Genomic DNA, 25,135 nt, shown 5'->3' on the forward strand with positions numbered 1-25,135 from the left:
ATCTATAACATTACGATAATGTTTATTTTTATTAACACAAGCATCCCCAGAAAGGGGAAGCAACATTACTTAAAATACTTTAATTAATTCTTTAACAGCTATTAAAAACAAATTCTATTAATCATTCCCTGTGCTGCTTTTTAAAGTTAACACTCTTGAAATAACACCCATTGCCACCTCATAACAAACACCTAATAAAACTTATCTGGTCAGAGATTCTTGCCTGTGTATATTTATTTTAGCAAAAGCTTTCTGGAAGAGGAAGAAATTCATAACATCATTAGAAGATATATTTATTATGTTTATATAAATAGGTGCCTCGTTTACTTAGTGTTACTGAAGTCACTATCCTCGAATTAAGTAAAATGTAAAACTATTACACTGATTTTGCAAACCTGTGCTTTGCTCTTCTCACCTCTCCCCCACATTATCTGAATTTTATTTTAAAGGATTAACAAGTAACACATATGATCAGCAATGATATTCTTGTTCTTTTAAACCTTAGTGAACCAAGTTCACTAAAGGTGAAGTAGTGGAATTATCAGTACAAGTGGCTATGTCATCAATCTTCAGAAGGGTGCTGTATAGAAAAGCCTAAATAAACAGCAGCATAAAGGATTTAATATATAAGGTATATTCACAAAAATCTCTCTTTCTCACACACACATTCACCACACACACAATGCCTGCCTCTGGTTATTAAAAATATAAAATAGATGCACTGCTGTATGTAAATAAAAAGGCATTTGTAATCCCACTTCACATTGATTTTAACTTCAATTCTAGTTTAAATGATGTACGATTTTCTCCCCACCCTTGACAAGATATTTGAAAGATAATCCTAAAAATCTGTTGCTTCCTCTCTGTGCTACAGTGAGCTGGAGAATTTCCAGCATCTGATGAAGACTAGTGGACCACCTGATACTTTTTCAGCAGGGTGATAAAATTAAAGGATGGCTTTGATTTGCTTGAAGGATTACTTTCCTTACTTAATTGTTTAAAGTGTACAGTATTAATACAAAGAGGGGGAAGAAAAGAAAATTAAGAAGGTGACTATAGAGCCTGAGTTAATTGCAAGCTGATTAGATTGTGTCATGCAAGAGCTCTCCCTCCGTTACATACCATCACAGGCTCTGGTCTTTTCCACCCTGCTGCTGCAGCAAACAAGCTGATTTGCTAACAAAGTGGTCAGCTCGGGCACTTGCACAGCAGCTCACGGGATCCACAGACGGCTGCTCTCCATGCAGAGAATCTCAAGCTCCATTTTCCAATCTGATTACACGGCTCCTTGTTCCAGCAGCCTTAAACCTTCATGGCAGTTTACCAACATTTTCATCACTTTTTCTTTTACAAAGCAAAAGAACTGATAAGCTCTCAGGTACCCAGGATTTCATAGTCAATGGCTGGCTGGAAGCCAGCATTCCCTCACCACACAACTGTTTCGGGACACACTGCATAAAGCAGAAAGGATTTACCAGACAGCACAGAACTATTAGAATTTTGCCATGTGTACAAGTAAGCAGCATGTTTCTATCCTTGCAGATGTTGACCACTGTGTCTAATCACATGTAGGAAGTACAGAGCTCTAATAAGTACCCTCCCCACCCCGCCCCACCAAAAAAACAACACAAAGCAAACCAATGAGCATATGCCCATGAATTCACTATTATTCTAACTAAAGTGCTCAGAAACTCTGGTAAATGTAAAGCACTAATAGCTTTTTTTTTTAAATCCTGGTCTGATTACCTGGACTGATTACCTCAGTTACCATGAAAATGATCCTAGTGACTTTCCATTAAAACCTAAAATTTTTATTGACAAAGCAAAGTAACTGATGAGCATCTTAAAACTTTGGCAGTTCTCTAGAAGTAAAAATAAATAAATAAATAAAAATAAAAAATAAAAGGGAAACCAACAGATCCAGAAGTGAGACACAAAATATATCATCTAAAGCCATTTCGTGAAAATTAATCTCACTCCCTTTAATCCCTGAAATCACATCATGGAGTTAGCAGGACTTTCAACATAATACATTCACATTCAAAAGTTTAATACAACACCTGCTGTAGCATTTCAAGTCAACCGCCTATGCGTAGACTGTTCCTCCTATGCAATCATTTTTTAAGTTCATTTTTACCTATAGCCCAGAGGCCTAAAATGTAAACTAAAATGGGCCTAAAATGTGAACTTTACAGTGAGATAATGTAAATGTTCACTCACTGTATGCTTCTGTTCAATCGAAAAACAACAAACAAAAAATAACGGAGTTCCCTTCAGCCATGGCCAATAACTTTCTAAGAAAAAGAAAAAGAAAAATGGCTTTTCATGTCTGTAGATATTTTTGCTCCATTTTGCATACTATCAATCTATAATAAAGGGTTTGGGGAGGGGGAAGGGTAAGAGAGGAGTCTGCAGTTATGGGGAAAAAATGTACAACTCGGCTCGCACAGTGAATGCCTCCATCCTCCAGCTCACCAGTGTGCTGACCCTCTGTATCTTGAGTCATTAGCTGGAGTCCCAGCCTTGCCTCCAGGAAGGGGGATTTGAACTCACACTCCAGTGGGGGGAGAGTCGGGATTTTGAACATGCCAGACAGAAGGGTCATTTCTCCTCTCCGATGAGGAGGACGCCTATCCCTTGGGGAGGAGAAAACTCGATGAATGATGGTCACAAGATTCAGGCAATGGACGGGCTGCTGACTCAGGAAAGGACTCTGACAGCTACCCTACTTCAGTCCAGCCGCTCCGACAGGGAGCGGTTTTAGGCCAGCAGCACTGACAGGTCCAGGCAAAAGTTAGGGGAGAACGTGAGAGAGAGGAAAAAAAAGGAATAAATGAGCGAATAAAACAGCAACTGCTTCTCGGGACGTGCACACAGGAAATAAACATTTTCCTTATTGCAAGTTGATACTGCCCAATAGATAAAAAGATGTGTTTGTGGATATAAAGATTTAGAATAGCCACAGCATTTCTGAAAGGATTTTAAAAGAGGAGATGCATTTTAAAAACTGGAAGGCTAGACTCAGTATATTTGCATATTCACAATACTGCAAAAACCTATAAATTCATAGAAAGTATACACATACACCCATATATGTATTTGCATGTGGGTGGTATTCTGCATAAATGACTGTCAACTTAAAATGCCATTCTCTAATTTATATGCAAATTCCACCTCTGGTAAAATAAAAACATATTTTAAGCGGCTTCTAGTGCCAACACATTATTCCCATGAATGATTCTTAGTAAACTATTTATGCCAACTGTGGGGTTTTTTTTTTTTTTTATGATTTATTGGATGGTGAACGAAACCACTTAAACTAGAGTTGTCTGTATGAATCAGTAATTTTCATGTTTCTAATTAAAATGTAAACAGTGTAATGAAGACATCAAGTTTTAGGCAAACGTCTCTTCCAGTGCCACTTGGGGTATGGTAATTACCAGAGCAGATCTATGGATGCTTCTGAATCCTCTACAAGTCCAGATTAAAAGCATTACTGCTAAACCTGGCTCTATACACAGGGGAATTGTGTACTCCAACCCATTCCCAGTTTGCTTACAGATGCACATTGGCACTATCTTTAAAAACGAGTCATTAAAAAAAAATCAAAATGGAAAATAACAAATGAAGTGATTTATATTTAAAATGTTGATTATAAAACATCCACTGGCAATCAAAAATCTGGAACTAGATCCACACAGACTTGATTCTCTGCCACAGTTAGCTTCTTGAGAAAACAAAAAGCTACCCAACAGTGCTGAGGAAATACATCACCTCTTTTGCTTCCAACTGTTAACTGAACTTCTCTATGCAGCCTATTTTTCCAAGTTAACCACCATGCACTTTACATACCTACTACCCAGAACTTGAATAGTTATTTTTTAATTATATTTCTGCACCACCCCGCCCTTCACACCTCCCTCCTCCCTTTAGTACTAACGTAGCCACACTTGCAGTTGAGTAGTTATGGCTGAAATCTGCAGTGATATGAAAAGTCTAAAACGTATGATAAAAGGAAATTTCTCCCTCTGCCACTCCCTCCCCCACTCCTGGACTCAACGTCCACTGACTGACTGATACAGGAATTTTCATATTATTTTTACATAAATGCTGGACAAGCATGTTGCTAAGCTTGGCTGTGGAACTGAGAATGGATAAGAAATGAGAGCGTCTGCAGGGGTGTTGTGAGGCAGGGAGAGAGAGAGAGAGGGAGAGAGAGGGAAAGGGAGAGATGGAGAGAGAGAACAATTTTTGCACTGTTATGTTTTATTACAAAAGTAATGCAGACAAATAAATGTATATCCACCATCCAGGGGCCAGGGAGAGTGCTCAACCTGTAAGTGTTTTCTGCCACTTTTCCATCTGAAAACACAAGTTTTTTTTCTGATTTGGGCATAGAGACATAATATTTTGAGATGGGGGAGGGGTGGGACATGGAGTGAAAGAGAGGCTCTAAAAAAGGCACATTTTGGTAATGTTAGAATATTTTTACTATCCCTGGGGGTTTTCAGGGGGAGAGAAAGCTGATTAAACAAGGCCAAGTGTTTCCTCGGCTTAAGAGAGGTATCATAGTTGTGTTCAATATCCCGAGTGTTGCGAATACAGGCATCATTTCTATTCGCTTTGTGCCAGAAAGGTAAACACTGGATTGCAGTGTGGATTAAAACAATAAGAAATCCCTTTCCTCTCAGGCTTTCAAGCCTGTGTTAATCGGGTGTAATTTTTAATGAACACTAGCTGCTTGGTCCTCATTCAAGACATTTCATTAAAAGGTTATTCATTTAAAATCAACGTTTCAACCATATCAAGCTGTAACCTTTCTTGAAATGTAAATGAATGGTTTAAATGAGAAGATTAATAAAGAAGGGATGTTCCAATTCCAAGCATGGCATGCTATGTATTTTTAAATTTGTCTATGCCAGATGCTGTCAGTCAGAACAAAAAACTGTCCAAGCAGACAATCTGTGCGTCTGAATGTTGATCATGTTGGAAAGTACAGGGGGGAGGGGGAGAGACTGTGTCAAGGATTCATGGTCCTTCATCTTTGCAGTAGAGCAAACACGTCTCTCAGTATAGCGACAGACAGCTGCTTCCACTTTCTAATGTGCCCTAACTTAGATCACTGAAAGAATTGTCAGCACTCAGAGAAACACACAAAGATAACACAGCCAGCTGCCATGGAGGGGAGAAACAGCACAGCTCAGAAGAAATGGGATTTGTTCCATTTGCATGATGCTGCCTCCCCTGGGCCCCTTTCTTTCAAATCCAAAGCACAAAAGACAACACTTAACATATTTGCTTAAAGATGACAACCTCATGTTGATTTCATTTGGATGTAACAGTGTCAGGATTACAGATATAAGAATATATTATATCTGTAACAGAGACTGACAAATGTACCCATCAGTGGAACTGTCTGATTCATCTGCTTATACAGCCATTTTAGCATCCCAAGGGTGCCATCTAAGTAGCAACTTTAGAAGACTGAAGGTCTAATTTTATTACACCACATTTCAACCTACTAAACAATATTATTTCTAAAATAGATCATTTTTATTGGAAGTCTCCCTGATGAAAAATCCAGTAGACACCAGAGAATTTATGAACTGTATGGGTCCTTTGAACTCAATATACTGCCCATTTTAAACAACTTTTCTTGCTGTATGGCAAAATCCCAGTATCAAATAAGTGAGAGATTGTGAGAGAACGAATATGTATATTTTAAGTGTAAGTATACTGATATTATATATATCAGGGGGAGAGGAAGATTGCGAGAGATTGGTTATGGATTACATGGACAACTATAAAATTAGCCTTACCTGGTCCATGTAAATAAATTCTTTGTAACCATTTAGGTCTATTCCATTATCTCTTCCCTCAATACAGCATCCATACTTCCATAAGTGGCTGTATGAATAATTATTACCTGTCAATATGTTTTGGACACACACTCAATCTGATTTCTAGTTAAGGTACTCTTTAGGCAGAGAGTAGAACAAGAGAATCATTTAAAACTAAACAGGCTAGCCGCTTGTCATTATAATATATACAGCTAGGGAAACCATGATTCTGATCTGAAGTCTACAGACTTTTAAAAATCTTTATTCTGTGTGGCTTTATGGATTTGGACTTTATTTCTTAAGCAAATAAGATTTAGGATAATGTAATTGAAATGATTTATTTGCATCTACATTACTCTAATTCCAGAATATTGGAATTATGGGGGCAAGAATAGAGAAATAAGGAGTAGGAAGAGAGGAAACAATCATTCTCTTCACATCTGCATACACACACACACACACACACACACACACACACACACATACACTTGCACCCACTGAGTCCCACAGTTGAACCAACTGACTTCCCGTTAAGAAACGCTGGCCCCCTCTGCTCTTGCTCTGTCTACAGGAACACTGTACTGCATGTTGCTATTTACTGGCAACAGTAGAATTCACTCATTTGGTCTTGTTTTGTAAAACAGAGTTAACTGCTATATGTGAAATTTCTGCACAGCAGATGGTTACCAATCATTATTTTCCATTTGTTTAGCTTCTAGTAAGAGGAAGAAAAACTGTGGAGTAGTGAAGCAAAGAAAACTAGCAATCTGCATGATCACCCAACCAGTGCCAAAAGACACATTAAAAATAAAAAAGAATCATTTTATCACACAGTATATCAATGCTAAATTTAATTTTGAGGGATAGGGTAGGGGGAATTTTCCCTGACCACCCTCATCTGTAGAGAAAAATAGCATTTGAATAATTTATTTCTTAGTGTAAAATCTTTAGGATCTAGCCTCTACATTTCTTTAAAGTAGTCAAAGTTTCTAGAAGCAACTTATTGTAACTATTAATGTTTATCATCACCCAGGCTGGAATCACTTTCTTTACCTCTAAGTGGCCCAGTTGTCCAACAGAAAATGGGAAATAGGAGCCATTTGCAGACAAGTGCACATGCACAGAAAATTAAGCTGTAAATATCTGGGCCGGGTTATTACTGGAATCTGGAAACATCTGGGGCTACAGAACAAGCCAAGCCCCATTTCCACAATGTCCAGGTAATTGCTTAAATGATTTATACCTTACTGTTTCTATTAAAAATGTCTTTAAAGAGAAACATTTGTAGGCTTGGTTCTGCAATAAAAACTGGTATCTGATTTCACTTCTACAGAATCTTGTGAAAGATGCTACATTTCTTCAAGGACATACAGATGACTAAACTAAACCCTGGACAAAGACTGAGTGCTAAAAGAAGGAGTGGTCAGTCATTCAAAGAAAACAATCATATCTTGAAAGCAAATTTTAAATGGTTTACTTGTGATTATTTTTTATTTTAATCCAAAGACTCCATTAACCCATCTCTTCATACACAATAAGACATTCAAGCCATTTTAGGGTGAACTATACCTCAATAACCATTTTTAATTTCAGTTTCAATTAATTTCTCATAAATCTTGTTTACTGAGTCTTTGACTGAATATCATACCAAACCCAACCCCTAAGGGACAAATTAGTGCCACCTCACAGACAGAATTGGGCCACTTAGGTTAAGAATCTAGAGATTTAAATTGACTCACTTAGATGGTGCCTGTATGGAGCTACTAACTTGCCCATTCAGAAAGAAAGAGCCACCAGCAACGCCCTCTGTTTCATAAACAGGTTGCTCTACTGAATAGAAACATACATGCACACACACACACACACACACAAGTATGTACTTTTATCTGCTTGAAAGAATTTTATGTTTTAGTTCAGATTTTAAGCCAGGAGGACAATTACAGCTTCATATTCTCGAAGTTGCCATGTCTAGACCTAAAGAAAAAGCTCAATTTCTGACAGCTATCAACCATACACATAAGAAGAAAAACAAAAAAAAAGGATGACAACAAAATAAACCGTCGACCACTGATTTGTAACCATGGCTCACGTTTTGTGGCCACCAACTGATATTACTAAAACATCTCTGGAGAATCACCTGATTTCCTCCATGAGAGGATTAAAGGAAAATTGGCTGGCATTAAAAGTGTAAAAAAATTGCATGGATACTTTTATTTACATATTCAAAAACCCACAACTTCCTGAACACAGCCAAGAAGAATTTTAAGCCCATGTCTTTTAAATTTTCCCTTGATTTAGTTTAGTTGTTAGCAAGCTATCATCATAAGGCTTTACAATTCATGGTCTTTACTCTCAGTCTGGTGGATTTTAACTTATATTTTACCAATTTTAAATGGCTTGAAGTTTATTGAATGGCTTGCAAAAATGACAGAAAAGCCTACTTAACAAAGGAACTAAACACATGGGTCTTCATTGCTGTAGTCACAGAAATGCTTTTATTACTTTTCATAAATTATATCTTATAATAACATACTATCCTTTTTTATATTGAAGCTCTTTGCTGAAGACACAGCAAAAAAAAAAAAAATGTTTTTATGCAATTAACTAAGCATCATTTATCCACTGTAGCTCACTTAATGGCACATCTTTGTGATAATCCAGGTTCAAAAATCAGCACTGCAGATATATTTCTTTTACATAGAGTGTACAAGAGCAAGCTAGATTTCAGTATGAAGTGGTAAGATAGCATCTAGAACTTTTCAGCTCTGAAGAGCCCAAATTGGAAGAAAACTAGTGAGCTTTCAGTAAAGGTTATAGGTGCTCTTAGTAAAAGTGTGTTTTTAAAAGAATGACAATAGAGCCTTTGTCTTTTCTAGGTTGTTTCATAAAGCAATGTGAACAAGTGCTTTTCTCTGGTACATTTTTAGGTTCAGATACACAAATATAAAATTGAAACATGATAAAATATTGTTGACTAACTCATTACAATTTCAACACTTGATCAAACTGAATCTCCCTTAGAAAATTTTGTAACGCCATTTGTTGTAACATTAGTGACAGATTTAAGAAAGAAACTGACCTTCCAAAAGCACACAAACCAAACTGGTAAAGCAACTGAACTTAAGAGAGTAAAGGGTCATTGGGTATAACCCCAGCTAAACTGTTTACTTGCCAGTATTTAGTACAAAATAAATTAATAATGTCAGACACTAAATATAGAAAGAAAACACGCCAATTAAAATGTTAACCAAAGACACTCACAAACTACAGAGTCGATGAAAGTTATCCTATCAATTGTAGATCAACTAGTCTGTATCTCACATCTTAGCAACGTATCACCAGGTTCCCAAGGAAATCTGTTCTGGATACTGCCATGGCACATATTTCCCCTGCCTATTTTCCAGAGAAAGGAAAAAAAAGAAATGTCTTAGATGGTGCTGATTTCCAAAGTTCAACCGAAAGCTGAATAACCAGCTGTCAACCAAGCCTATATTGGCTAGAAGTTGATCTGGAAATCTCCAAGTCTAAGATCCTATGATTCTCAACCCTCAAATTTGTCTGACTGAAAACAAATGAAAAAAGAAATTTAAATATCTAGAGCATAGTGATTTGAAGCCATTTGCTGCTGCCCAATACCGAAGTAGGCTACAGATCTGTGTTTTATAATATTTTTACAAAAGCATTATGATGTTGTTTTCATAAAAGAGTTTAAATGCTTTCCTCCCCAGAGATAGGAAAATAGAATAAATTACCATAAGCTCTTTTTTAGGTATATAATTGCAAAACTATTTTTCAGGGTTATGTAGTAAAATTTCTTTTGTAGTAAAATTACACGAGGAATACAGAAATTCCATTTTTAAAAATAAAGAACACAATTTTACTAGACCTAGTCTTTAATTTTTTTTAAATATTTCAATTTTAAAAGTAAGGTTAACAAAAGATTAACCAAGTGACAGTCTCTTACACTTTTACCATTTCAATTCAGCAAACATTTGTTGAATACCTATTTATAGGTCTTACACTGAACTAGCATGTTGAGATTAAAAATAAAAACATGAATTAGATGTGGTCTGCTCTCAAGGAACTCACAGTTTCATAAACAGAAACACAAATGCCCAGCAATATATAGTAGGAGAAAGATCATGGTAAATGATGAAAAGATTTTAACAAAGTGCTTAGGGAGTATCAAGTAAATGTCAAAATGGACCCTGATTGGGGTAGCTCAATGCAGTCTCCACAGACGACGCAACATTTGAGCTAGATATCGAAGTCCTTGTGGGTAGAGAAGAGCATTCATGGAGAAAAAAAGAAGCTTAACAAAGACTAGTTGCTGAAAAAGTAGATGAAAAGAGGGACTTGCATCCAGTTTGATAAAGATCCAATTTCCAAACTGATCTATAATTTATAGATATTTTTAAAAAGGATTTGAGTGTCTTGACTCCACTACTACTTAAATTAATCTGCTTGTTGGTCTATTGAAATCTCATACAGAGAAAATGTATTGGCTAGAATTGCTGACATATTTGCTTGCAAACAATTAGCAAACATATTTAAAGAATGGTTATCACCCCTTCTGAATGGTCCTTGATCTTCTTTCATTACTTCGAAGATAATTTCTGGAGCCTCTTTAAGAGAAACTGAAGTCTTTTTCATTAGCCGTGGGCCACAGGCAAGGCTCCATGTTACTCAAACTCACTAGTCTCCATGACCAAGCGTTCATGGATTATACAAAACTAGAAGAAATCTTAGAAGTTGCTTGGATCAACTCTCCATTTATATAAAGTAAACTGAGGCACAGAGAGGTTGAGTGTCTTATCCAAAGTCAGAAAAACAATAGACCGTGGGCTTGTACTAACTCTTTTCTTCATCACTGTCTCCTTATTGAGACATTCTTCTCCGCATGGTGGCAATGTTCTCAAGAGTCATCATAGGTTCGTTTTGGCCTCCAGCCAGACAGTGAATTATCTCTATCATGTCTAGTTATCACAATCATTTCAGATACCTTTATTTCTATGACTTCAAACCAGGAAGAAGGATAATTTTTAAAAAGTGAAAATTTTAAGTTCTCATGGGATGTACAAGCTTTTGGTTCAGAGAAGCCATTCTCATGCGTGACTTTACATGAGAATCACCCGGGGAGATAATGAACTACCCCATCCCAGAAATTTCCATTTAATTGGTCTGGGTAGGGTTAAGCATCAGTATAAATATATATAATTGGTCATTAAGGTACATACAACTATAATCGGTCATTAAGGTACAACTAGAGTTTAGAGAATAAATACAAGATTTATAATCAAACTTTGCTAAAATCAAATCAAATCATACACATACCTACTTCAAATAATTTGAACTCCCATAATGGCAATAATATATTATTTTCCAAAAGAAGACTTAAAAAAAATATACCCAAAAATTTAACGGATTTTCTTCTATAACTTCATTTGTGACCTAAGCAAATTGAGTAGGATGAGGGAGAAAAAAGAGACTAATAGTAACATGAATGAACTTTAAAGATATGTATGTTTTTATGCTTTTTCAAGTTATATGGAGAAAAAAGGAGAAAAATTCTTTTAATTTCAATGATTACCAACCCATATACTAAGGATTTGATATAGAACCTGCCATTTTAAAAAAGGGAGAATATAATTTGTCGAGATTAATTTGCTGCATACTATGTAATGTGCAACAGAGTCACTGATTCCTAATAAATGATCAGGTTTCTCACATAATTGTACTAGGATTTAATTTAAAACATTACCTATAACAGTTTTTGCAACAATCACAGGAAAACAGTCCTTGCCCTTAGCTTTGCCTCAATGGTTCTCTAATTTCTTTCCCCTTTAGCTATTTCCCCCATTCCTATTACGAGTTGTCTTTCACAGAGTAGTTTGTCCCTGCCAACAAATGCTGCTATACTTTCCCCCACTACACAGCCTAATATTCTCTTAATTAATTCAAACTATCTTTTCATGATCTAAATATCATATTCCAGTGGCTCAAGTGAAATTTGATTTTCCAGATGATCAAGTAATAACCAGCCTTGCAGATAAATACCAAAAAAAAAAAAAAAAAAAAAAAAATTTACCAGCCCCTTAAAACAGCACATAGGTGTTGGTTAGAGTGGAGGCACCAAGCAGGAAGATGGATGAGACAAGATTTTTGGTTAGTTTGCAAATAGCAAAATGGGTAGAAAAGTTTTTGTCCTATGCATAAGGCCATTTTTAGGGTTGGCTATTAGAAAATAAAGACAAATATAAAAAAATATGTATTTAAGTACACATGTTCATTAAAATTATATATCAGCTATATCTTCCATATAGTTAGTGATAGTGACATTTTGTTGTTGCATGATAGATTTCAAGGAGACAAAGTTACATTGGGTAAACTGTGGATTTTTACCCATCACTATAAGCAAACTTCTACCACACAGTGTACTGTCTTCACTGGCTATCTTTAAGAATAATCAGTACAAAGTAGTTTCCCCATTGGGTCTTTTATTTTGGTGCTAAAACAGAATTTAAAAATAAATAAATAAATAAGCATTACAAGCATTGTAAGCCCTCACTGAGGGCCTTACTAAAAAAAAAACACACACACAATAAAGGAGTTTTAATTAAAGATTTTTCCCCAATACTTTAACTGATTAAATGTCAAGCAATAGATATTTCACATCCATATATAATCCAAAAGGGATTATAGCCTATGTACAGAATTCTTCCTTTCTAGAGAGATATCAGCTCACTTTATACATTATTTCTCAAGAAGATACTTTGCAGTTAATATCTTACAAACCATATCATAAATTCATACTGATGCTTGGTTTATGGGTACTCTTAGAATTATATAAAACATATTTTTCCAATTAAGGATCATTTTTCATATTCATTAAAAAATTTCCTACAGAAGAAAAAGCACCACTCATGTAGTTATACAAAATTCCAAAGCTGGTAATATTTCTTCATTCCAGTTTGTCAGACAAGGATTCAGGCCATTTAGGGTCTCAATGTCTATATTTGGGTCCTATCAGTACTCTCCCACAAAATGTTTCTTAATTTTCTGAATAATGCAAATGAAAATCTCTTTAAAGAAGACACTTTACATCAATACTACTGGCCTAGGATACCACAATGGGGGTGGGCAGATAAGACCCATATCTTTTGTAAACTGGGATTAAAATTGACTCCAGATCTGTGACTCATGAACAGAAAGTCAGTTTTAATATAAATGTGCTTTATAAAGTAACAATGGCTATTATTCTTAACAGCTTACATATTGGGTATTATTCTTTTAAAATGACTCATAAAATACATTTTTAAGTACTTAAAGTCATGAATATGTTCTACTCTTTTCCCTCTGCTTGATGTAATTTTTCATTTTCCAGGAAAGGATACATTTTCTAACTAACCCTGTTAACCTAATTACTCATACAGAAATACCAAAAGCGTCCCTGACATTGATACCTTCACAAAGAAATTTATCTGTGCACATGCACAATACAAGAACATATTCCATTTAGATAATCAAAACTGTAATTTTTATTTAAAATATTCCCCAAGATCCATGTAATTCTGGCAGTTAAATTTATCAAAAGCACAGAAGTTTGCAAACAGTAAAACTGCCCTTTCCGTATGCTTATTTTTTCATCTATATATTTTAAATTCAAAGGTATTAGCTATTAAGCTTAAAATAATAATAATAATAATAATCTATTTAATGGCAATTGCTGATCTTAAAATGGAGATTGTAAAGAAAATGCCTTCAACCTTAAGTGAACCTTTTTTCTCCTACTCAGAATAATTATCTTGTAAAATTAAAATCAGCGAATCGTACCTAATTAAGATATATAATTTAGTATCATTCAGGTATATGATCTAAGAGAAAGAGGCTATGATCTTCACTTCAATTTGAAATGGAAGAGGAGAAGTCAATAGAGGGGGAATAAAACCGCTATTTTGGACATAACAGGCACTATATTGCCATATATTTACCCAAATTTCTGGTTTAATCCTTTTTAAAACCAAACATTTAATATGAAAACACAACATGCAAAAGGATTAGGAATAAGGCAGGGAAAGAAGGGTCTCAAATCAAATTAGACTACAGAAATTGCAGATAGGTCACACAACATAGAACATTTAAAAATATGCACTGTGGTTAACTACCTATTAAAATAGTTCAGGTTTACAGTAAGCTAATGCCTTTAGTACAAAAGTTTCATAAACTGTGGAGTGAATTTATAATTAAATGGGACACTATTATAATAGCTATTCCCAAGCTTCCTTTCATTAAAGTGCTTATCAGTTGAGAGAGCAATGCCTTGTTATTACACAAGGCAACGATTTTTCTTCATAGAAGGTCCCACATATAGTATTGCTCCCCACAAAGTCTAACAAGCATTCAAAATAGGTTCTTTTTTTTTTCTCCCTCAGAAATACCTTTAAAGTCTCCCCCTTCCCCAGTCTTGGATTATATAAAAGAATAGTTACTTTTCATAGTCCTTTGATATTTCCCTTCCTGGCAGTGTCATCTGATGTGAGAAATATCGTTTGAAAATAAATGGTGCAACTTCAAGTGCACTCAGATCCATACTTGCTGGACATTCCAACATCTCGGTTTTTATTTGAAAAAGCCGCTTGACTTCAACATTTAGTTGCAGGTATCTCAATATGAAGCTTGAGCTCACTGAGGAGTACCTTGGGAAGCAATAGTGTAAATGTTTTGTCTACCATCAGCAAAGAATTTTCAAACCACAGGGGAAAAGGGTCATGGATGGTGACTATATTAATCAGGAAGAACACAAGTTAAGAAACTAAGTTCACACTTTTAATACAACACACTGAAAAGTTAATGTTATTGCATGAAAGAGTCACTTTTCATCTTTAACACAGCTGTCACCACATGTTTATATAGCTACAATGCCACTTTCCAACCATCAAAATATCAATACTGATATCATTACAACAGGGTAATTATTTTTGTGTTTGCCCCTCCTCCTTGACTGTCACTCAGTGAGTTACGCTTTTAATTTTTTTAACGGCCAGGATTTTCTAGATTAAAATTACTTATTTTTCTTGTGACTGGACCTTAGGAGGGGCAGGGGTGATGCATGGCAGCAGAGACCCTCCCAGGCTCTTACGACTTATTATAAATCTCACTAAAATCCTCCCATCCCAATTATTCTGAGCTTGGAGCATAGCTCTTTAAGTATAAACGTGCATGCAAACATTTAAAAATGCAGAATTCCTTTTAAGAATATCTACACAAAAATTCATATGATATATCAGGGCACCTATCAGGAAAAGGGCAACATGAGATAAAAGCAAATATTCAGTCACTAGTTCATGTATACAGAAAAAGAGAAAGATTCCTAATGATCCATTTTCCATCAATTCTGTTACTCAACTCCCATTAATATCCTGTTAGGCAGAGGCACAAGGATACATTGTGGAATCGTCAGTCTCCAAGTAGGAAACCAGTGACTTCCACAAAGCAGGCCCTGGATGAAAGTTTGTGGGTGGCGAAGGCACAACCTGCTACTTTGCTGTGAGACCTGAGCTGTCGCACAGAGCCCACAAACAAGAGCCCTGCTCTTGGCTTACTGCTCTGCTGTTGCTGCCTTGAAATTCTTAAATAATTTTTGCACGAGGTGCCCCACATTTTCTTTTTGCACAGGGCCCCACAAATTATGTAAACTGGTCCTGGGTGAAGGTGACAATCTTTGTTGATTGTAAGGATAAGTCAAAGGAATAGCAAGAAGTTTACAGCAACATATAAAAACTTGTGGCTTCTCATTGTACTACTTTGCAAATTTTATTTTGAATGTCACTGTTTCTCTGAGAAATATTTCCCCAAGAGCTGAAGCATGAAATTAGAGGTCACTAATTCTAAGGTGAATTTACTGTCATATGTATTTGGCATTTAATTGTCAGTTTTTTAAAAAAGCATTCAACTGACATAAGGCAATCATTTGAGTCGAGGAAAACAATCAAAACAAAAAATATTTTTTTTGGTGGTTGTAGTAAAATGCAGTTTCCCTCCTCTTGTCAGCAATATATCCAACAAGTGAAAGAGAATAAAGACATAAATTGCCAACAGAAACAGAAACTCACAGGAAAGAAGTGAATAAAGGTATTTTCAATATTAAGCTATTGGGGAAAAAAACATTTTATAGGTATTTTGCATTATATATTCTGTAACAAGAAAATATTTTTTGTAAGTAATGTATTACTAACAGCTATTTTAACAAAATCTACTCATCATATGAAAACAAGAAAAAAAAATCCTAACAATAAGCCACTTTCTTAGATTGAAAAAAAAAATTTTTTCCAAAAAGATTTACCAACATAAAAATATAAGTACTTAAGCTGGCTTGCAGAGTAAAAAGTTTAACCCTGGGCCTTTATATAATAAATCATGCATTATATTTTCAAGATGTATCCGTTTCAAAAGTGATTGGAAGCAGTGCTGCTATAAATGCTTTGTGAAAGTCATTGTAGCTCAAATATGAGCAAACATATCCATTTCTATATATATTTAACAGAAATATATCTGAATTGAAATTCTCCTTTGAATATACTGCTTCTAGTATACTGGGAAACAATAGCCTACCATATGAAATGTTAAAGTGTCAATATGCAAATAACAAGACAAGCAGATTTGTAGCATAAAATACGCAAATATTATTAATAGAAAGTTTACCGTATAATAACTCATGTTTTGATGGTTTCTGATGACCTATCTTTTCTGCCTCATCAGTCTTTTACCTAAAACCACTACCGTCAACAGGTACAGTACGGAATGTTCTGTACTGAGGCAGAGCTCCAGAGCTTGCATCTGTGGTTCCGCCTGAAGGAAACAGCATACCCACCTGCTTTTGATTTGCTTCGAACTTATCAGTACAATTTATTCGGACCATATTCCTGCCTATTCCTTATTTCTACAATCTGCATTTCTTTTAGGAGGCATCCCACAAGTAAAACTGCCATTTAAATTATAACGTCAAAAATATCAAAAGGATCAGTAACCAGCAATCATGTCAAAGCAGCTAATACTTAGGCTATTAGAAATTCCATTAGAAATTTCTAATGGAAGTTTAATGGAAAGCTAATGATAAAAATTCACATTTAGAAAAAAAGAACAAAATAACAAAATCAACCTGAACAGCAACCTGCCAAATAGGCATCTGCTTACAATCTTTCCCAAAAAAGTCTTTCATTTTTAATAAAGAAAAAAATCAGCTATAATCCTGTGTGTGTGTGTGTGTATGTTAACTGCAAGGCAGAATATTATTTGGGCTTACAGTCTTCAGTTGGTATCCAAAATAATTTCTAAGTTCAGTTGATTTATGAAACATTAGCTCTTATATATGCCAAAAGAAAGAGACAATTAAATGAAGAAATTTTTATTGAGGAAAAAAATTATATTTTTTCTGTGTCATTTGTTTATTCTGGCCTGTCAATGACTTGAAAAAAAGCAGAAATGCTGATTAATCAAGTCTCACTGACCAGTAACATACACCAACATTTCACACAAATAGGCACAGAACAATTTCTCCCAATCAAAAATTTATAAATAAATTTAGATTCCTGGTAATTAATTTTGTTAACTCCACAAAAATAAAGGTTGTACTTTATAAAATATAGTATGTGAAATTTGTATTCAAGAATATATTGATTACAAAGGCAAACCAGCAAACATTTCTATTAAACCAAGGTTCCCAAGAACAAACTAGAAAGTTCAAAACGTAAAAATCCTACAGTTGTTTCAAATACACCTTGCAATTCTGCTGATTTGGCTCCATTAAAACTGATTACTTAATTAGGCAATCATTCAAGGCATCCAAACACATAGACAAAAACAGGGAGGTATTAGCATAGATGTCTTCCCTTGAGATGAAAATCCTGAAAAATATTGTAGCCACTCAAACTTCCAGATTTGTCCCCATGCAGAAACTAAAGAAGTTGGTAAATCCTAAAAGTTGACAACCCAAAGCTCAGGAAAAAAATAATTTACCTATAACAATATTACTCATTTGTCTTTTCAGTTGGCTAATATTTTAAGCTATCTTAGAAATGCCAAGTAATTACACAGATTGTCTCTACAGATTCTTGGAACTACTGTTTCTTTTCTCCCCTCTGGTCATACTCTTGTAATACCTAAAAGTAATTAATGAAATTTCTGTTCTCTTGAACGTCTATCAGAAGTACCTGCCTACAAAAGAGGCTTTCAAAGTTCCTGCCTTACATGAATAAAAACAAAAGAGCTTTTCTGTTTATGGGAGGGAGAGAAAAGGACTGAAAACTCAGCTACATGAATCTTAACTGCAACCAGATTAAACAACAACAAAAAACATGTTTCACACAGAAGATGTGAGAAACAGTTTTAAGAATCTCACTGATACAGCACAGTCCAGAGAAAGAAAAATATTCTCTGCTCTCAAAAAAGATGTTTCTTGAAATAATTCCAAAGAGACCCCATAAACTGTCTTTTTCACAGAAGAGCAAAGCAAGTCAACTCATACACACAGCTTTCAAACAGAAGTCTTACCCTCTTCCAGGAAAACAACAATGAGACTTTATTACCCTGCTATGATTCTTTCATTTCAGACATGATTAATTAGCAAGTATTACACTTCCTAAAACTCCCACCACGCTTTTAACTGCCTATTTGCTGATAGACCCACATGAAATAACAAGTAGCCACCAGCACTATAACCTAAGTATCCAATAACTCTATTTCAAAGAAGGAAAACTTCCCTCATATATTTGCCTTCAAAAATGAAGCAGGCTGCTTTCAAGGGCTTTCACAATTTTTTTTTTTAAACAAGGACATTTACTTAACAATACCTTTTAAAGTTTGAATAATGTATGCTACATATTCAGTATTCAAGAGTACATGACATATTTAATCTGATAACCTATATTTGTAGACTGGAATTCCAAAAGACTTGTGAGTCCATGTAGTTTATACTGATAAGCATCCACATGCCCAATATACAAACAATAGAAATGACGTGTAGAAGCATGTTTGGGGACAAGGTTTTTATGTATAACAGTGTTTCTTTCCCCAAGTAAAAGCTAATTTGTCACAAATATAATGAAGATAGGAAATAGGAATAAAGGACTTGAAGGGAGACAAGAAGAGAAGGGGTAACTCTAAAATTAGAATGAATGAAAACTCTGACTCTGCATCTTCTTCCGAAACATTCTTTCAATATAATTTACATTTAAAAACATTCTATTTTCCAAATTTCCATATGAACCAAGAAGCTAGCCATAACTGGATGTATTATAAATGTATATTTTAACAGACATCAATTTATAAAGGCTGGATTTTCCTTTCACCCTTTAACTATTATGTCCAAAAGACTTCACACATAGTACAATACTAGTAAATAGATCTTGTTGATTCCACGAAATAAATATTTTTTTAATCTACACTGGTCAAAATATCCTCACTTTTTTTCTGTTGTATTAAATTTAGGATCAAAAACATCAAAGCAGCTTCTACCTGGGACCTAACTTTTAGAGGATCAATGTGACAAGCCAGTCCCTGATAGATGTTTCTCTTGATAAACGACTTGTTCAAACGAGACATTGTAGCTTTCATTTCCTGACCACAACACACTTTTAATTTGCAACAGCAGAGCTGCTAGAGTGTGAGCACTTGCCCACTTTCCAGCCTTTTAGGTTAGTAGATCTGGTTCCTTTAGGCCACACATTGGCGACAAACAAAATTTAAAAACCATCAGAGTCAACGTATTAGAAAACAGGGGCCGCTAACGCTACTTGAGCCATAAACACAAGTATCTACATACATATAAACTTTTCCCCTCAGAATTCTAGTGTATGATAACAAGGCTCCTAAGTGAACATCATTTGTACATCGGGAATTTAAGCAAATAGGGAAATAAATTATGTGGCTATTATTTACTAGTAAATAGAAACAGGGGTGGGGGGCAATTTACACATTTAAATCTGCTGCTTAATGTCATGAATTATTTGATTACCTATCCCTGTGTATTTTTTATGTATTACTGTAATGATTGTTATTACTACTCCCCAGAAATCAAATTTAAGTATCAATACAGTGAACAGTCAAACCATCCAATTTCTGCTCTCAGCACATTGTCCGAGCTCCGATTTAAAATTTATAAATGTAATATCCTCCTCATCACAAGCAGCAGCCCAATCTGCTCTGAATATATATTACAGCTTTAACATCACAGAGGGAAATCGCCCATCTGGCAATTCCATTCGCTCCAACAGCTCCGGGGGAAAAAAAGCTGTGCACTCTCCTCCTTAAAACATTTCTCAGGGCAAATTATGTGCATCTAAAATAAACAGTCTTCTCATTGATCGCTTCAAAGTCAACAAGTTCCAAATGCAAAATTCAATCAAACCGTTACTATTATGTAAGAGCCGTGTGTGTGTGTTTAGCTCAGTAGTCACCAGAGCCCAACCAGAAGTGTATGTAATGCGATGGTTCCTGTAGTCCCTTTGCTCGTATTCACATTTGTGTTGCCAGAGACCAGTGACCACAGCCACACTACAGACCTCTAGCAGCTTTTCCCTACAGTTATTTCTTTCTTTCATATTCTCTCTTTTTCTTTCTTTTAAGGAGGGAGTTCATGGTGGTGGGGTAAATGTAACAACCATCCAGTTTAAATTGGACATATCCTTTGGTTATGCAAAATACTTTAACATCTTTTTTGTTGTTGTTCCTCTTAGACTTAATTGAATATCACAAAGTGTACACAGAGCACGGCCACAAGAGCTATTGAAAACTCCCTCTCACTCCATTTATCTGACCCTTTTTTTTTTTTTTTTTGGAAAGAGAGGAAAGAGCGATTTCAAATGAAGTCAATTTCAGGGCCTTATTATTTAATTCTGTCACAGGTTAAAAGTAAAAAGCGATGACAGGCAGATGAGTAAATGGCAAGGGGAGAAAAGGGTGGAACTACCACTGTTTCCTGAAAGGCATTAAGGACTTTAAGCAACATTTCAAAAACATATTTTATTTTCATGTTAAGATACCTCTCCATTCACTCATCTGAAAAGCCACACTCAGATGAATTGATTACTCCACAAAGTGCAACCATCGAGAAGCAGATAGTCAAATTGTACTGAGATTAAAAAAGAAAGGAATTTTGTCCAGTCCTGTGTGTGCACACATATATATACTTTGATTAGTAAGCAGTCTTACTCCACACTCTTGCTCTCTCCCCCCTCCACCCAGCCTCCACCTCCCCCCCAAAAAACCCACACTGAGTTTCACTAATTTACATACTATTTGACTTCAACGGTTATACAGTGCATTACTAGTAACATGCAACTTCAGGATTATCGCTAAAACCTATAAAAGTGGACTCAAGTAATGCATTAATCAAAACTGGAATATATAAACAAGTGAGAGCAAAAGCAAAAAAGCATTGTGACAGATTAAGACATACATATGTTAAAAAAAAAAAAAAAGCAATTACATGTCATTAGCATCTGCTCTCCAAGCCCAGTCTTCAACGGTTTTATCATGCTTTTTAATTTGGCTTCCCTATTTAGATGCAAAGGAAGTAAATTCCAAAACTGACATACCATAAACACTGGTGCTACTGATCATTTCTTGCTGGCAGCACAAAAAGCTGAATTGGATTTCTCACAAGCAGGAATTCCAAAGGTTGCTTTTCATTAAAGCCACTTTTCCTCTCAGCTATCAAATGTCACTGCCTTGAAACGTGGGCCCTTTCGTCAGGTATTCATTTAACCTACATGCATATAATTAAGGGGGAAAGCAACATCAACAAAAAGGGGATCTCAGATCACAGGAGAAGAAAGAAAGGAAAAAAAGCACATGACCAGGAATGCAAGTCCATGTCAATTTCACTCACTCCCATTGAAACTAACAAGAGCTCCGGGGAGGACGGTAATAGGATCAGTGGATTGTATATACCATTAAATTATACATCTTTCTCTCCCGTTCCTTGCCAACAATACGCCCACCACGCTGTACCCCCTCCAAGATGATGTGCTTACATTTTTCTGCAACCGATCTTCTGACATTTTCACGTACTCCCAGCCACGAGATTGTAATGTAACCTCAACTTTTTGTGTGTGTGCAAGATTCTTATTTACACTTCTTATTTACTTAGAAGTTAGTTCCCGAAGAAAGTCTAGCCCCACCCTATGGCTCCGCTTTCTTTTTTATTTTTTTATTTTTTTTTATTTTTGAAGTAAAAAGATCATAATAAGTAAACCCAAGATAGCGGAAAACGGGATTCTTGCAATCTTGAACTCTTAATCCCATACTATTGTTACGATGATTAAGCAGTAAAATTATGCATTATAATGTTTCAGGGTTACTTTGTACAGACAAATTAAGACAGCAGGTTGGCGAACAGAATAGAAACGGGTGCAAATTAAATTTAATATTTACGGTATAACTCGAAGATCTCTTTTTATTAAAGGTCTTGGATCTATTTGTATTCTTTAAGAATAAAACAAACAAAAACAAAAACAAATTTAAACAGATGGTAGAAAACTACGGAGCTCCTCTTACCTGAACGCGCGAAGCGAGAACCCGATAGGTTAGCGTAGCATCGATCCGATGTGTTTGCTGATGAATGGAAGCTCGGGTTAAGTGAAGGTGCCTATGATTTGAAATCATTCCAAGTTTTTGAAGGGAAGACGGACTGCAGCCTCTGCCATGTTGGAATTTCAAACCCAAAACAGCTGCTTGGAAGGAGCCAGCACGCCAGAGGCTGGCGCAGGCGCAGAGCGCCGCCGAGCCAAATTCAAATCACTTTCACACTAAGAGCCAAAGATCAGTTTTCAAAGGAGAGAGGGAGAAAGAGACGGAGGCTGCCGCGAGGGAGAGAAGACGGGAGGCAGTGGCGAGAGGCGGGCAGTGGAGAGAGACGGGCAGAGGGAGGACCGGGAGGGAGAGGGAGAGGCGCACGGAGCCCGCGGCGCTGGAGGGGGAGAAAGGGAGGCGGGAGGCAGGCGAGCGAGCGAGATTCATGGGCAGGGAGGGCTCAATGGCCGCGCCGCGCCGGCCGGCCGTGCGCTCGGGTCATGTTACACGGCCGGGGCCGCGGCGGCCGCCCAGCCTCGCCGACGCGCTCACGCAGCCCGGAGGGGGCCCGCAGGTCATGATTACGCGCGCTGCGACCCGAAGGTCCCCCTGCCTGCGCTCTCGGACGGCCCAGCCTGGGGAAAGGGGAGCAACACTTTGGGCGGAAGGGGCCTTTCCCACGCGTGACCGGCCGGCCCTTACCCTCCCCCGCCAGCCTTGGGGGATCCGGGACAGGGCCGCGCGGCTCCCGGGCCGTCGGGCCCCTCCCTGCCCACACCCGGCCCTCTGGACAGCTGGGGCTGGTCCACCCTTCCCCAACCCCCGCGACTTCGCGAACTAGACAGGATCTGGCCCTGAGAGCCGGGACCTCACCCTCACTCCCCCTTGGGCCTCCAGCACCAGCAAGAAAACGAATTTATTTGCCAAGAAGAGGCTACTTCGGGGGACGAATCCGAATTAATCCGGTTCCCCTCCCCCGCCTGCCAGTGAATAAATAAAATCATAAGTGTCTAGGTGTACGGTCCCCTCTCGCGCTCCCTGGCTCCCCTCCCTACCTCCCCCAGGCGGCTTGGGTAGGGGAAAGCAGTGCTTGGGGCCCCCGGTGAGGGCTGCTAGTGCGCAGGCATAGACGTTAGGCTTCTGCTTTCCCTCCCCGCCCCCTCTATGGAGCAATCTGGGGTCCCAGAAGTGGGAAGAGAGTAGGGTCTTTGTGGTGCTGGGAGCCGAGAAAGAATGAAATGTGCAGTTGAGTGTGTTGCTCGCATCCCAGGGAGCAATGCAGTCCTGATTGTCTGTTGCTGAGATAGCCTTTTGTTCGGAACATAAGGTTTAAGAAACACACACACGTTTTCTGGGGTCTCTTGTTAGATGTAAATGTGCTGCATCCAGACGCTTACCATGCAGCGTAAGCTCAGTTGGTTTACTAATCACCCCGCCCCACCCCCAAACAATCAGGATCATTTGAATGAGAACCTCATTCAGACTTCTAGGCTGCGAGTATCGCCTTCAACCTATTTCATTCTAGACTAGCCAACCATCCAACTGAGATAATAAAGCAAACAATAACATTTGATCATGATGTCTACGAGAAAATGTGCCCAGCAAAGTTCTTTAGGAATTGTAATGAGAAAGAGTGAGTTGAGTAATAATTTCTCTTCATTTTCATTAAATGTGACTTTAATAGATAAACGGTGAGTTTATACTTTGGCCCTAGTGGACACCCAGTCCTCTATGTTTCAACTAAGCTAAGAGTGAAAGGGACAAATTATGTATTCGACCGGGAGCCCATCAAGCTGAAAATGTTCCTTACCTTTGAAGGTTGGAACTGAAAATGTACTTGTTTAGGACTGATGCTCCTCAAAACGGTGTTTACATTTCCTCCACCTTCTCATCTGTAGCTTTTAATAGACTAAATTGCAGCTCTCCAGATTCTGAAATACAGCTTTTAAAAATACCAAATATATACTTTGAAATTAATTTCATTCTCTCTGTGATTTCCTTACCTTTGAGTGGATAGCCTTCAAATGCATGCATTTAGCTAACACAATGAGAAAGAAAATTATCTTGGTTAAAAGTAGGCAGATGACAGAATTGACAAGACAAAAAAAGAGTGATTCAAGATCTTACCAAATATTTCTAAGGAATGGGATTTCTAGTTGGAATGGATTTGACCTTTCTGTGCATTTCTCTTTACTAGGCTTTGAAATAAAACAGAAGAACTTTATTCTGATGTAACAGAGAACACTGAAACCCCTTCAGTTTTATTTTACAAGATAGCATTGGAAATATGAAAAAGTGTCCATTGGATTTCACCACAAAGAAATAAGTGTAGGAAAATATCTGTGGGTCACTGTTAGATTTAGTACAGATGAATTAAAAACAAAAAAAACAAAAAACTGAAGAGCTCATAATTTGTTATTACCCATTTGGGGAATGACAACCAGAAGTCCTGTGGAGTCAGAGCTTATGTTCTGTGCAATTCAGGCAAAACTGCGCTGTCCTTGTTTGCTAAAAAAGTTCAGAGCTCATCAACCTTTTGCCCTAAATTCCTACTATTGATTTCGCAGTTCTTCATGTCAATCAAAATATTGAATAATATATGTAATAGACTACCCAGTGAGTACAAAAACAAAAATGTGTTGTGATGATAGACTTAAAGATTTCAATTGCTCTAACTTGATAAAAATAACCCCTACTCTTAAAAAAGGAGAAGAAAAAGTGTGGTT

At 36.8% G+C, this 25,135-nt stretch overlaps 1 protein-coding gene across 2 annotated transcripts in view; it reads right to left on the bottom strand.

Annotated features, from left to right (window-relative positions):
- FIGN (fidgetin, microtubule severing factor) overlaps positions 1–22,749 on the bottom strand; it is a 137,223-nt gene extending 114,474 nt beyond the window's left edge. Inside the window, exons 1-2 of one of the 2 annotated variants that reach the window (XM_037848813.1) lie at positions 22,395–22,749; positions 21,434–21,603 (exon numbers count right to left, since the gene is read on the bottom strand). In XM_037848813.1, the coding sequence (XP_037704741.1) occupies positions 21,434–21,458 (25 nt within the window). In that variant the 5' untranslated portion in view covers positions 21,459–21,603; positions 22,395–22,749. The remainder of the gene's footprint in view (positions 1–21,433; positions 21,604–22,394) is intronic. The other variant, XM_037848815.1, reaches the window with a different exon arrangement.
- Between the last annotated feature and the right edge of the window lie 2,386 nt (positions 22,750–25,135).

Source organism: Choloepus didactylus, chromosome 9 (assembly GCF_015220235.1).
Source record: "Choloepus didactylus isolate mChoDid1 chromosome 9, mChoDid1.pri, whole genome shotgun sequence".
NCBI classification, from domain to species: domain Eukaryota; kingdom Metazoa; phylum Chordata; class Mammalia; order Pilosa; family Megalonychidae; genus Choloepus; species Choloepus didactylus.